General features: G+C 50.2%; 1 protein-coding gene across 1 annotated transcript in view; it reads left to right on the top strand.

Annotated features, from left to right (window-relative positions):
- The first annotated feature begins 4,941 nt into the window (after positions 1–4,941).
- KCNK13 (potassium two pore domain channel subfamily K member 13) overlaps positions 4,942–15,582 on the top strand; it is a 76,968-nt gene continuing 66,327 nt past the window's right edge. The window contains exon 1 of the mRNA XM_037503718.2: positions 4,942–5,462. Within this exon, the coding sequence (XP_037359615.1) occupies positions 5,123–5,462 (340 nt within the window). The 5' untranslated portion in view covers positions 4,942–5,122. The remainder of the gene's footprint in view (positions 5,463–15,582) is intronic.

The following is a 15,582-nucleotide window of genomic DNA, read 5'->3' as shown; positions in this document are numbered from 1 at the left end:
TGCTCCCTGGCCAGAGGAGGGTCCCACATAAAAGAGACCTCTCCTGCCGAAGCTGCTCCCCTCAGCAGTGTACTTCGGTCCTTCTGCCTGCTCTGCTCCCCGCTCTGGCTCTGGTGAATTCTCTCACCCTAGCGCTTCTGACTGTACCCAGTGCATGTATAAACAAAACAAACAAACAACAAACAAATAAATAAAATGCCTCTACAAAATGGCAAATAAATCGATAAATAAATAAATAAATAAACAATAGTATCAAAGAGCCTAACATACTTTAGAATGAATTCATAAAGTATACACAAGATCTCTCACATGAAAACTGCTAAGAGAGAGGGCCTCCCTGGTGGCGCAGCGGTTGAGCGCTGGTTTGCGAAGCTGCCCGCAGCCTCTGCAGCACCAGTTCGATCCCCGGCTGCTCCCCGGCCACCAGAGGAGGGTCCCACATGGCGCACAGACCTCTCTTGCTGCCAGCTGCTCCCCTCAGCAGTGTACTTCAGTCCTTCTGCCTGCTCTGCTCCCCGCTCTGACTCTGGTGAATTCTCTCACCCTCCCGCGCTTCTGACTGTATCCAGTGCTTGTATAAATAAATAAAAATAAATCTTAAAAAAAAATAGTCTCGGGCCTCCCCTGGTGGCGCAGCGGTTGGGCTCTGGGCTGCAAAGCTGCCCGCAGCCTTTGCAGCACCAGTTCGATCCCTGGCCACCGGCGAGGGTCCCACATGGCGCGCAGACCTCTCCTGCCACCCGCTGCTCCCCTCAGCAGTGTATTTCATCACTCTGCCTGTTCTGTTCCCTGCTCTGGCTCTGGTGAATTCTCTCACTGTCCTGCGCTTCTGACTGTACCCAGTGCTTGTATAAATAAATAAATAAACAAACAAACCAACAAATAAATAAATCTTTAAAAAAAAGTCTTAAAAAAAAGAAAATTGCTAAGAGTGATAATAAATGGCTATATCTTCATCATGAATTAAGATATCAGGTCTCCTCAAAACAGATCCAGCATAGCCCTCATGAAGATCTCACAAGGTTTTATTCTGATGAAATTAACCAGCTGGTTCTGTAATTTTCATGAATATGTGGACTTTTATATCCAAAGAAAATCTTAATAAAGAAGAGCAAAGTTGGAGGACTCACACTTCCTGATGTCAAAAGTGTCTATAAAGTTACTAGTAATCTAAATGGTTTGGTATAAAAGTAAATAATGAGCAAAATGCAGCTTCCTGAATTAATTTACTCATTTATTTTTTAGCAAATGGCACTGGGATACAGAATGAACCTTGACTCCGACTTCTACACCATACAGAACCATTGACTTAAAATGGATCATAGACCCAAATACAAAAGCTAAATCTATGTGACCTTGAAGGAGTTAATGATCCCTTAATACACAAAGAGCACCAAACATCAAAGAAATGATTGATAAATTGGGATTCCCCAAAATTAAAACATATCCATCAGAAAACATCTTTAAGAAAATAAGCAAGCCAGAACCTGATAGAAAATGTTTGTAAGATACTTATCTAAGGAAGGAGCAATCGCCTGGATATTTAAAGAATTCCTACAAACCAACAATAAAGAGAAACCAACTTATAAAATTTGTAACCATTTTAAGTGGATATTCTACAGATGGTTTACAACAGATAATTCAGCCAGATATTTAAAATATTTCAACATTAATATTCAAAAGTAATTTACAAAGATATACAAGTGCATTAGTCATCAGGGAAATGCAACTAAACCACAATAGACACCATCACGCAATCCCCAGTATTTCACAGTTCAAATGACTGATTCTGCCTAATGTACTCTAGGATGTGGAGAGTCCTGATCCCTTTTACATTGTTGGAAAAGCTGATTATTTATAAAACTAAATACACACCCACCCTATGGCCCCAATGATCGCACTCCTAGGTATTTACCAAAAAGACACAGAAACATACATCCACAAACACTTGCTCAAGCATGTTCCTGACAGTTTTATTTATGATAACCAAAAATTTCTGACAGCCCTCGTTTCTATCAGTGGGAGGAGTATGAAGAAAACCATGGTATATCCTAGCAGGAAAAAAACTAGCAATAAAGAAGAACAAATGATTAAACTGGCGCCATAAGTAGATTTTAGGAACATAGTGCTTTATACAAGAGTACGTAAGGTATTCCATTTGCATGACAGTCTACAACAGACAAAACCAAGTTCTGGGCCTCCCTGGTGGTGTAAGGGGTTAAGCACCGCACTATGAAGCAGTTTGCAGCCTCTGCAACAAGAGTTCAAACCCCGGCCAGCCAGGGAGCAACCCACATGGCACAACAGACCTCTCCTGCCTTGCTGGCTGCTCCCCTCAGCAGTGTACTTCAGTCAGTCTGCCTGTTCTGTTCCCCACTGTCTCTGGTGAATCCTCTCACCCACCCACATACATCTCTGGCCTGTTCCCCAGCTCTTGTATGCATAAATAAATAAATATTTAAAAAAAAAAAGTTCTATGAAGGCAAAGCTAACCTACAGTAGAAAAACTCAAAATGGTGACATGGGTGAGGCTCTGGGGAACTTAGATCCTCTGGTGATATTTGTTGAGAGTTTGGATAGGTAGGTAGGTGTTTAATTTGCAAAGGTGTATGTCAGAACTCATCTATGGTGAATCTAAGATGTGTGTGCTTCATTCTACATTTTACTTCCCCCCGAAAAATCTGTAAATAAGTATTTAACTCTAGTTAATGATATGCAGGGAGAAGTAGGGGTGGGTGGCTGGGTGGGCGGAGTGTGTATTGATGTCTACAACTTACTCTGAAATGCATCCAAACAATATGGGTTGGTGGCTGGAAAGAGGACACATAAATATTTAATAAACAAGTCTAGTGAAACGTTCATTGTAGAAGCTAAGTGGAGAGTAGAGGTGTTTACTGTAAAATTCTTTCAACCTATATGTTTGAAATATTTCATAAGTAAAAGGGGGGGTTTATTGCAGGACTCATCCCGATGGAATATTCATGCCCCTTTCGCGCTAAACCCTAAGATCTTGCCCCCAAGAAGCTGGATAAAAGCGGAGCATGGGTGGGGGGGTACCCTGGCGGCACAGGCATTAAAGTCTCAGCCCTATCACGTTATCGCCAGCCACTGCAACATAAGTTCCATCCCCAGCCAGGGAACTAACCCACATGGCGCGACAGACTGCTCCCCGCAGCAGGGTATTTCAGTCGATCCACCTGTTCTGCTCCCCACTCTGTCTCTGGTGAATCCTCTCACTCCCCCCCCCCACCTCTGGCCTGTACCCCAGTTCTTGTGTACATAAACAAATAATTTTATTTTTTTTACAAAAGAGCATTTGGGAGTGCATAGCCCATGTGAGAGCAGTGCTAGCAGCACCAGGGGGTCTGGCAGTGGACATATATTGGAGTCCAGAGCTGTGTGTTCTGCTCTCGATCCTGGCGAGTATAGGAAGTGGGTGAGTTCTGAGCTGGGGATCATTCTCTCCGGAGGCGAGTAAATTCTTAGTTCAAAGATGCCCACACATCCTCTCCCTTAAGTCTGCGCTCCCACCCACAGAGCTGCGATTCGGAGGGGCTCTGAGGGACTAGGTGCAAGGGTTGAGGGAGATGTGTCTCAAGGGGACGGAGCGCCCTCTTCTGGCCCGCGAGCCTACACAAATAGACCAGGCACCCGACCCCCCTTTTCAGCACCCGCTGCGCTCGCCCGGGGCCGGAGTTACGGAGCGGGGGATGAGCGGCTGAGGGCCGGACAGCTGCCGGCCGACGCTAGGTGCGGGGGGCGGCCCCTCGCGACTGGGAGGCGGGGACCGGGGTGGAGCCCCAGCCGCGGCAGCCGCCGGGCCTCACCTGTTGCAGCGTCGAGCGCGCGCACCTCCTGTTCCCAGCGCTGCCGGGCGGGCTGTGGAGCGCAGGGGGCCTGAGGGACATTCCCGACCGGGCGGCACGGAGAGGGCGCTGGCCCGGAGGTGAGACTCAAACGCGGCTGCGGCGCCGGCACCCCCCGAAAGGTGGGGTTCCAGGAGGCGGCCCCGCGGTTTGCTGGGGAGCCTCGCTGCTGGTCGGCTTCGGCGCTGGGGAAGTACTCCACGCCCCGCCCTGTCGGCGCCAAAACCTCCAGAGCGCTCGGAGGCAGCCTAGCCTGGGTGGAGGAGATGGATCTTCGGGGTCACGGGCTCCCCTCCCGCCCCCGGCCCCCGGCTGCCGCCCCTGGAGCGGGGCTGGCGGGTGTGCGCGCCGGGCGCTGGCGGGGTGGACACGTGGGGGCGGGAGACGCCCCCGCGCACGACCCAGGGGCCAAGGGCGTTTGGGCCGGGCCGGGCCGGGCCAGGGCGGCTGCCCGGGGGAGCTGCCCCAGACTTCCTCTGCTTCTCATTCCCGTTCCCTTTCTGTCTCCTCCTCCAGCCCGGCGGCCTGAGCTCAGCCAGGTGGGCGGGAGCCGGTGGACGCGGGGGGACCGCCGCGCGCCCCCTCTGTCGGAGAGCTCGCCCCGCCCGCCCCCGCTTCGAAGCCCGGCGGCAGGGCCGGTGACCCGGAGGCCCGAGGATCGCCGCGCCCCAGCCCGCAGCGGCTGCATCGGGGGAGGCGCCCCAAAGCCGGCGGCGGGGAGCCCTCTTCCGCCGGAGCCGTCGGCGGCTTGAAGAGCGATGCTCAGAAAAGACACCGCGAGGCTCGGCTCCCCCGCCAGCCTCCGAGGCCCCAGACCGTGGCCCCGCGGGAAATCCAAGTCCACCCCAGTTTGCCCTGAAGACGCGCCAGGCCCCCTCCCCACGCTGCGCCGGGCAGGGCGCGGGGGTGGAAACAGCTGCCGCGTCCTCGTGCCAAGCAGAAGCCGGCTCCGCGCCGGGTCCCTCGGCCCTTCTGCGTGCAGGAGCACTTCACCGCCGGCGGGGATGACGGCCGCCAAGCAAATTTGAAACCAGGGGTCGGCGCGGACGTGGGGAGCCGGGGACGCGGACGCGCGCGAGGCGGCGGCCCGGAAGCCGCGCGGCCCGGGGTGGCGCCCGGCGGTCATGGGCGAGCCGGCCGCCCGGCGTCCCGGGGCCGGCTGAGCGCGGGGCCGCCCCCACCGCTCCCGGGCCCCGGGCGAGAGGCGGCCCGCGCCGACGGCCCTCCCGCGCGGGGCTGCCCTCGGGGGCCCGGCCATGGCCGGCCGGGGGTGCGGCTGCGGCTGCTGCCCGGGCCACCTGAACGAGGACAACGCGCGCTTCTTGCTGCTCGCGGCGCTCATCGCGCTCTACCTGCTGGGCGGCGCCGCCGTGTTCTCGGCGCTGGAGCTGGCGCAGGAGCGCCAGGCCAAGCAGCGCTGGGAGGAGCGCCTGGCCAACTTCAGCCGCAGCCACAACCTGAGCCGCGACGAGCTGCGCGACTTCCTCCGCCACTACGAGGAGGCCACCGAGGCCGGCATCCGCGTGGACAGCGCCCGCCCGCGCTGGGACTTCACCGGCGCCTTCTACTTCGTGGGCACGGTCGTGTCCACCATAGGTACGCGGGCCCGGGAAGGGGCAGGGGCGGTCGCGCTCGCCCTCGCGCTCGCGGGCAGGACCTCGGTCCTCGCCCGGGTAGGTCCACCTCGGTGTGGCGCCCTGCCGCACGGATGCCAGCTGCCGCCCGGTGCACAGGTGCTGGTGCCTCCTGCTCTTTTACCTGTGGCCCACGGGCCGGCGGCGTCAGCATCAGCTGGGAGGTTGCTGGAAAGCAGAATCTCAGCCTCCCCAGATCAGGGCCAGAGTCTGCGGCTAACATAGGCCGCTGGGGATTTGGAGGAGCCTAAAGTCGAAGAAGCGCTGCTCTAGATTTTCAGTCTCCTTAAGGAAAGAGCTTGTGTTCCTGGGACTTTGGGTGAGAGCTTAAAATTAACCAGAGGAACCTATAAACATATTTGAATTCGTACCATGCCCACGGTATTGGTCAGAAGGAGAGGCTCAAAGTTTAAGGCTCTGTATAAGACTCTTGACTTCAAACAGAGAGGGAAAATCAGATTGAATATCACATAGGAAGTGAGGTGGCAAAAGTGCTGTGGAAGGTGGAAATTGTTCCCTACCGGAAGGATTGAGAGAGCAGTGACCTTTCCAGGCAGAACCAGTTAGGGGTGGATATGATTTGGGTTTGGGAACTGGAGGAGAGAACTGCACTCAGGGGTCCCCTGGCAATCTGAGCTAGTTGGAGTTGTGCCTAAAAGGATGGAGGGGATCCTTTACTGCCAGACCAAGGCTTTTCTAAAGGCAATTGGGAGACATTGATAGTTTTTTTTTAGATTTATTTATTTATTCATACAAGAGCTGGGGTACAGGCCAGAGATATGGGGGGGGAGGTGAGAGGATCCACCAGAGACAAAGCAGGGAACAGAACAGGCAGACTGACTGAAATACACTGCTGAGGGGAGCAGTGGACGAGATAGGAGAGGTCTGCTGCGCCATGTGGGTAGCTCCCTGGCTGGCCATGGATCGAACTCATGCTGCAGGGTCTGTGGATTGCTTCATAGTGCGGTGCTCAATCCCTTGTGCCACCAGGGAAGCCCGCCATTGATAGTTTTTGAGGTAGTGTGGCACAGCTACTATCCATCATACCTTCCTCATAGCAGAAGAAAAAAGATTGGCAGGCTTTGTGCCGTACTCCTAAGGATTGTTCACCATTATTAAAGTGTAATTTAGTGATGAGGGAGTTGGGAAGAGGCTGTAAAAATTCTGAGGAATGCAGAGAGGGAGAGTGGAGGAGGGGCCTTCGAAAGGCTCCAGAGCAAGGGAGTAGCTCCCAGTGATCAGGGCTAGGAGAAGCAACAGGCACGCGGCACACAGGGGTACAGGTGTTCCCCAGCCACAGCCCTGTGCTCACAGGAAGAGCTTGTCAGTGATGCAGGTGAACTTTCCTCGAGGCTCCACATACTGGTGTCTGAGGTAGACATTCTGCCAGGAGAAGGGGCACATAGTATATTAGGAATCAGCCTCAGGCCTGATTAGTCAAGGAAGACTCCCCAAGATTAGCCTAGAAGTCCAGGGCTTCTTTGGCACCTAGGAGGCCAGGTGGAGAGCATTAGCCTGACGTCCAGGTATATGTGAAGTGCTTTGTGCTAAACTGCCCGACTTGCAGCCCCCATCCCACCCTACCCCCATGGCCCTGCCCACCCGCTGGCCATTACAACATACCAGTACTGGACTCTGTATCTGGCAAGAAAAACAGCACTTTCTCCATAATGACCAGGACAGATCACACCACCGTGGTTCTCACTCCGACCCACATTTCCCACTGGGCTCTCATAGCAGAATTCCCTATGTCTCTCACCATGTAATTTCTGGTGTGTCCGGAGACAGTTCTAGAATTTCTCTATAAAGAGGACTTGGAGTAAACATGTTGGGAAGAGTCGCTGTGGAATTTACCTTGAATCTGCTGTTTGCATAAACAAGTACCAGGTTTTTATTTATTTGTTTATTTTTAAAGATTTATTCATGCATACAAGAACCGGGGTACAGGCCAGATGTGCGGGAAGGTGAGAGGATTCACCAGAGACAGAGGCGCGGGGAACAGAACAGGCAGATGACCGAAATACACAGCTGAGGAGAGGTCTGCCACGCCATGTGGGATTCTGCCCGCCATGTCGGCCGGCCAGGATTGAACCAGCACTACAGGGGCAGCAGACAGCTTCACAGCACTGCGCTCAACCCCCTACGCCACCAGGGGAGGCCCAACCAGGTTTTTATTTAAATGGAATATTTGGGATGGTTTTGGTGGGAGACTGGGGGACTAAATCCTCCCTCTCCCCTCACAGACCCATCCATGGAACTCCCACAGGTAGGAGGGAGCAGTGTGTGTGTAGACCGGAGAACATGGGGGCCACAGGGACGGAGCGTGTCACCAGTGGGCAGGTATCTGGGAACGTGCTTTCTGGGCACAAATGTAACACCGCAGCCTAGTGAAATAGAAGGAAACCTGGGCTGAGATCTGGAGTTGAAGCTGTGGGTTACAACCCCTCTGTAACTTAAAAAGGTGCTGAACGGTTCTGAGATCCTTCTTCTTGCTGAGATGTCTCCAGGGAGCCCACGGTAGTGCCAACTGGCACAAAGGTAGGTTCACTATTGATTCAGGCAGATGGATAAAGAGTCCTGGAGCCCTCAATAGACTCTTCAGGCTTTAATGCTCTCAGGGAACCATGTACATGGGCATATGAGGCAGAGAGGCTGGCATGCAAGGAGGCAGGCAGACAACCAAACTCCCAGTCCCCCACAAATCCCTACGCTCCCTCTCTGGGGTTTGTTCACTCTCTGGTGTTGTCTCCTGGTCTCACCTCTTCTGTTATCACACCACTTATTCTGCCGCTGCTTTTAGCCCAGCATCTAGGCTCAGGTGTGCACGCTTACACATGTCCACGCACCCATACTCCAGGTGTCCACAATCAGGCACACGTACCCCAACCCACATGCCTTCTGTATTAACATGGTCAAGGCCGCAGGTGATAGCCACAGAGGCTAGTGGTGCAAAAAGCCTGATTGACTCATTTACCCTACACCACCCTGGCGTCTGGCAAACAGTAGCTGTTTGGAAGTATCAGCCCTGTCTCCTCCACTCCCTCCCCTGAGCCACGCCTCTTGCAGGTTCTTGCGAGGGACAATGAGTACGTGTAAGTGGATGTTCTTTCCTATGTGGAAAGCGCCGTGCTGATATGGGCTGGGATTTGCTTTCTCTTCACTAGTGTTTCCTTTTGGTTGTTTCACTGCTGTTGTGATAACGGCACCTCCTACTCTTTCTTAGGCACATACTATGACACGGGATTATTTTGCCAACACATGTTGCAACTAATGGCTGCATTATATTCAGACTTAATTTCAATCAACACAACTCCATGAAGTGGGTGTGATTATCCCCATTTCATGATGAGGAAATGAAAGCTTTGCGTTCTTTGTAAAATAAAGTATAAAGAAAAGCTACCCATCAGTAATGCCATCACCCAAGTTAGCAATTGTTGGTATTTTGGTGCATTTCTCTCTAGTCTTTTTCTCCTTATGCATACACATCTACACATCTGTATTTTCTTAATTGCGATCATAGTCTCTAAATCATTTATGTCTTGAATTTTATTTATTTTTAAATATTTATGCATACAAGATCTGGGGTACAGGCCAGAGGTACGGGGGGTGGAGGGTGAGAGGATTCACCAGAGACAGAGTGGGGAACAGAACAGGAGGAATGACTGATATACACTGCTGAGGGGAGCAGCGGGCGAGTCAGGATAGGTCTGCTGCGCCATGTTGGTAACTCCCTGGTCAGGGATCGAATTTGTGCTGCCGTAGCTATGGATATCTTCATAGATTGCATCTTGACTGTTGCGCCACCAGCGAGGCCCTGTGTCTTGAATTTTAATCATAACTTTATAAGATCATATATTTCTTCTGAAAATTAGTTTCACTGTTTTAGTCTACAAAGACTTTGAGGTAACAGACAATAAGAAAGTATACAGAAAAATAATCATAAAATGTAAATAAAACTTCAGAACCAGGGCAGAGAACAGAAATAGGGAAAGCAGTTGGATCCTTGAAAGTTGCTAGAGAAGAGCTCCATCTTAGTTTATTTCCCTCAAAAGCAGCCAAGAATTTGAGTACTGTTGACTGGCAGGTGCCAGGGATACAGACAGGTAAAGGGGGAAGTGAGACAAGGGAATTCAGTCAGTACAGGGTGTGTTATTCCCACCATGGGCAACTGGTACATAACCCCAAGTGCAAGCTTGAAAACAACACAGAGCTTGTGACCCAGAATTAGACCAGGCAACAGAACTGGGGTATTTATACACCCACACCTGTCAGTAATTGGTTAAAAGCAGCTTGGGGGATGGCGGAGCAGGGGCATATAATTCCCAAGTACTTCTGGTCTGTTTTTTCAGACAGTCCAAATCCTCTGCAAAATTATAGGCACCGACCATGAGAAATCAGCCCTGTGCACCCAGAAATGATAGCGGGAACCCCAGGGGTGTGGGCAGAGCACCAGCAATGACTATTCAGGCTTCATATTTGTTGCAAGCCTCTTTGCAGAGTAATGACCCACACTAGAATTCTTCTTGTCACAAAAAGGGAAGCATAACCTTTCCCCAGTACTTATTCCTCAAAAATATTTCCCCCTTGGGATTTTATATTGGAGACATTGCAAAGGACAATGGGTGGTATCCACAAACAGCATTTTCCTGGAAAATGCAAATTACATGCAAAAATAATTGAAACCTTTGATTTCAAAGCCAGAGCAGGGTGGAAAACAATTTGATGGTTTCTCAAAAGGTTAAACACAGAACACTATATGACCCAGCAATTCCCCTCTCAGAGTACTTATTGAAAAGAACAGAAAGCTATTTCTACATCATGGTTCATTGAAGCAGTCTCACTAGCCAAAAGGTGGAATCAACCTAAATGGGTATCATGAGATGAAGGCAAAACAAAAGATAGTATATACATGCAATAGAATACTATTCAACCCACAAAAAGGAATGAAACTTTGATGTATGTTACATCATGGATGAACATTAAAAACAATAAACAAAACAAACCAGATGCAGAAGGGTATATATAATTCCGCATACATGAGGTACTTGGAATCAGCAAATTCCATAGGGACAGAAAGAAAAGGTTACCAGGGTCTGGGAGAAAAGAAGCGTTGTTGTTTAAATGGGTGTAAGGATGATTAAAATGTTTTGGGTATAGATAATGATAGTAGTTATACAATGATAGTAGTTATTGTGTGTGTGTTTACCATCATACTGTAACTTATAAATGATCGATAATTATGTTACAGGTTTCCCCCACTTTCTGAAAGTAGAATGCTCCTATTTGGCATGACTTGGTAGATTATTTTTGGGGTCTGGGAATGCTTTTACCATTAATTTATATGGAAAAAGTTTTGAGCATTCCTAGATCCAAAAATAATCTGCCAAATTATACCAAATAGGAACATTCTACTTTCAGATTGCAGGGGAAACCCTTATGTGAATTTTACCACAGTTTAAAAAGTCAGGGCAGAATTTTAAAACACGGCTCAGGGATGTTGGTTTTTTGTTGTTTTTTTTTTAAGATTTCTTTATGCAAACAAGAACTGAGGTGTAGGCCAGAGGTGTTGGGGGGGGAGAGGATTCACCAAAGACAGAGTGGGGAACAGAACAGGTAGATCGACTGAAATACACTGCTGAGGGGAGCGGTAGGCAGACAGGAGAGATCTGCTGCGCTATGTGGGTAGCTCTTTGGCCGGGGATCGAACTGGTGCTACAGTGGCTGTGGGTAGTTTCATAGGTTACATCTTAACCCCTTGTGCCACCAGGGAAACCCAGGGATGTTGATTCTAAAAGAAGCTAAGTGTGGGCCTCCCCTGGTGGCGCAGCGGTTGAGCGCTGGGCTGCGAGGCTGCCCACAGCCTCGTTCCTCGGCCACCGGCGAGGGTCCCATCCAAAAAAAAAAAAATAAAGAAGCTAAGTGATTACACTTGAAACAAGAGCAAATTTCGAATACTCAGAGAAGTAGATGTAGGATATACTATAGGAAATAAGGCTTGTTAGGAGTTTGTATCTGTGTTTGCTTGTGTGCTTGTAACTCAGCCTCTGCTGAAAAAGGATTAAGGTAACTTGCATATGACATGATCAGGGTGAACTTAGGTTATGCTGGGGCACAAGCTACCCCAGAATGTCAGCAGCTTAGTAACGAGTTTACTTCTCATTCACACACAGCCCACTGCAGGTGCCAAGACTCCAGGGCTGCTGTCTCTTGTCTGGCTCAGAGTTTCAGCCTTCCTTTATCCTGTGGCTCCTCTTCATCAGGACCTGCTTCCAGAACTGCCCAGGAAGGAAAAGAGAGGGCTAAAGGAGAGTAGCCTTACAATTAAATAGCCACCACCTAGAAGTGACCCCAGTCACCTCCAACTCTTTATTTTTAAAGATTTTATTTATGCATTCAAGAACTGGGGTGCAGGCCAGAGGTGTGGGGGTGTGTGTGAGAGGATTCACCAGAGACAGAGTGGGGAGCAGAACAGGTGGATCCACCAAAACACACTGCTGAGGAGAGCAGTGGGCGAGACAGAAGTCTACTGTGACGTGTGGGCCAGCTCCCTGGCCCTCAGTGGCTGGCAACAGCCCGACAGTGCTGAGACTCTAACCCCTATGCCACCAGGGAGGCTCCATCTCCAACTCTTCATTAGCCAAATCAAGTCACCTGGTCCCACCCAAGTTAAAGGATTTAGGAAGTCACTCTCCTCCCATGTCCAAAATGGGTAAGACTCAATATTGGTGCACAGCAGGGATATTCCCCATGCAAACAGGCACTGGGAATGAATTTAAAACATTGGGGGAGATGAGACAACAAAAGGAAGACAGCATAGTCAAGCCACAAGTTGTTAATCACAGAAATAGGTATCAAAACCAGCTGTGGAATTGCTGAAGGTGAGCTTCCAATTTGGTTGTGAGTTTTCTTGTTGTCAAAATAAATAGGCAAATGGTTCCCCTATCCCAGGCCAGCTGCTTGGAAAACACCCAACCTATTCAGATTTGAATAAAAAGTTTTCCTACATATTGTCATGACAAGATAATGTGGACAAAGAATTTTCTTCCTAGCACCTGGGACACCAATATGAAAGAGAACCCTGGGGTCCTGCCTGGATGGCAGAGCCCCCTTCAAGACCAGCTGCCATTCAGCCCATGCCCCTCTGCCAGAGTCCAAAGCCACACAGGTCAACTGTGTAGCTGCTCCCTGTGTCCCATCTGGAAAGGACTTGTGGAATTCCCTCCTGATGGTTCCCAAGCTTCAGTGTCCATGAGAACTCACCTGAGCAGTGTGTGGGTCCTTTCCAAGTTTCTGATTCAGTAGACTTGCTTTTATTTTATTTTTATTTTAAATATTTATTTATTTATGCATACAAGAGCTGGGGTGCAGGCCAGAGGTGCAAGGGGTGAGAGGATTCACCACAGATAGAGCGGGGAGCAGAACAGGCAGACTGACTGAAATACACTGCTGAAGGGAGCAGTGGGCCAGACAGGAGAGGTCTGCTGTGCCATGTGGGTCACCTCCCTGGCCGGGGATGGAACTCAGCTGTAGTAGCTGCCGATAGCTTCATAGTGCTGACACTTAACCCCTTATGCCACCAGGGAGGGCCTTGACTTGCTTTCATAGATACTTCTAGATGACTCTGATGCAAGCAGCACAGGGGGCACACTTGGGGCACGGATGTTGGATGTTAGGAGTTAGCACAGGCTTGGAAGTTGAGACCACCCCAAGGATCCTTGCTCTTCAGAGAGGTCCCTGAGTCAGCAGTATCTGCATCACCATGTTAGAAACACAGGGTCTGAGCCAGCTCAAACCAGCCAACTCACCGTCTGCGCTTTAACAAAATACCCAACTGAATCTGCTCTTCCACAGGCACATTGAAGTTTGAGGACTCGGAGTTTGGAAGTGTTCTGTTTTGTGATATTGCTGACTGGGCACCCCACCTCCACATGCTTTAGACAGGCCAGTGCCCTGGCTGGCACAGCAGGGAGGTGAGATGTGTCCCTCTGTTACCTTAGTGGTCTCCTGCCAGCTGGAGGTGATGCAGGTCAGGAGCGAGTTAATCAAGAGCAACGCTATCCAGATTCAGGGATGTGCTGGGCTCAGGCTGAGAAAGTGACCCCGACTGTGTGCCTCTGATGCTGAGCCCTTCTCCCGGCGTGCCGCTGAAGAGAGAGGAGCAGATTTTTCAGCAACAATTTCATTCATTCTAATGAAACAGAAGCTCAGACTGCCCATTCTGAGAACCCTGGATTTGTCCCAATGATCTGTTCCTGCTTGAAATTTTTCAGTGTCTTAGAATTAGCGTTCTATGGCAGGACATCGCTGTTCTGTACCGTCCAGGGCTCTCGGATTTGTATATGTTAATCTCACCCTGTTTCATTACAAATTCCTGTTTGTGTTATGAAACAGGGTGAATTTCCTCTTCCATTCTAAATTCCATCCTGTTCACTTCTCTCCATATCTTTCTCTGTGGAAGAGAAATGGGTGTGGTGTGAATGTAACCCACATAATTCTTAAGCTCCTTGGGGTTCTGTCTACAGGGGTGTAGTGTTTCGTTTGAGAAGCATGGTCCTTTAGACCAAAGTAATGAAAAAATGAATTCAGTTTTTGCTTGCATGTCTCTAGAGAACCTTAAGAGTCTCTAATTTATTACACACAAAAGAGCCCCCTCCTCCTCTCCCAGTCTCGCATATCTCAGAGGAGGCCTGGAGACTTCTATCCCTAAGCCCCCCACCCCCAATCCTCTCCAACCATCATCCTTCTGGTCTCTCTTGTCCCTTCTGGTCCATTCTCCCCATCTCTCTCAGCTCTTTATTATCACAGTTGATTTAACCTCTAACTCATTTGACCTTTCACTTCTTTAGCTTATATATAGCCTGGATTTGCTGCAGTCAGGGGCAGCCCTGGGAGCAGACCCAGTAAAACACCTTTCCCCTTGGGAGGAGAGAGAGAAGAGGGGGGATAGTTATTGTTACCAGGCAGGGAGAAGGGTACCCCAGACCCCACAAACCTGCCTGCTCTAAATAGGTTCTGCCATCTGCCGTACCAACACAAAACAAATGAGACTTTAATGAAAAGGAACTTTAATATAATTAGGAAACAATACAGGCAGGGCAAAGAATTTAGTTTCTAAATCAAGCACCCAAAGTTACCCGTCCCCTTGTAGGTAAAAGTCCACCCAAGCAGGATTGGCCCAGAGCAAGGCCCCAAAGCCTGCCACAAGTCTAAAGCACCTTCCAGTGGGGACCCACAGAAAAGGATCAGAAACCACCAGACAAGTCTGGGAGGAAAAGAGCAAAATCAAAATCAAGACAAAAACCGCCACTGTCACCTCCCCACGGGTCTCTCACCCACATCTGTGTCACCCAGTCCACGACCAAAAGGCAAGTGCAGTTTCTTCATGTGTCTCTCAGCCCCATGTGCCTCCTCCAGGTCTCCTCCTGGCTCCATCCTGCTTCCTCCTACCTCAGTCTCCTCCACAGCTTCTCTCCCTGCTCAGCTCCACCCTCCCTTGGGTGGGACAGGGAACCTGGAACCTCCCCCCCTCCTGGGGGCCACATGTTACATTATGATGACCTGCATGTTAATGACTGTACCTGGGAACATGTTTCACCTGTAAAAGCAACATCACTGTGTTCGGACCCAGAAGCACAAGGTCCTCAGAGAGGACAGCGGAGACCCTGCCCTCAGCAGGAGGCCTCCCTACTGATGTCGTTTTTTTTGGAGTCAGTGGGTTTGGAGGTTGGCCTGAGCCCCTCAATCCGTGTAAGACAGCCAGTCTCCAAACACCAGCTCCTCTCAGAGAAAGCTCGTAATGATACCGAACGCCGGCCTCAATTTCCTTCAGTCAATAAAAGGAAACAGTGTTTGAAGAAAAAGAAAGTGGTTTAATTTGTCAACAAGTGAGAAGGGCAGCAGACTCGTGTCTGAAGATCACCTTCCTGCTCTTTGGCAGAGGGCAGGGGTCTTTATACAAAGGAAAAAAAGGGGCAGATGGGCAAGGGTCTGCAAAGGGGAGGGGAAAGGGGTTGGCACGGAGACCGGTGGGCGCCAGCTTGCTTTTTCCACAAGTGCTGTTTTCCTTGGAATGCAAGAAGACA

The sequence above is a fragment of the Talpa occidentalis genome, unplaced genomic scaffold, assembly GCF_014898055.3.
Source record: "Talpa occidentalis isolate TD23 unplaced genomic scaffold, MPIMG_talOcc4v2.1 talOcc4.11, whole genome shotgun sequence".
NCBI classification, from domain to species: Eukaryota; Metazoa; Chordata; class Mammalia; order Eulipotyphla; family Talpidae; genus Talpa; species Talpa occidentalis.
The sequence above is the reverse complement of the archived record's forward strand: the minus strand, read 5'-3'. Positions and strand labels throughout refer to the sequence as shown.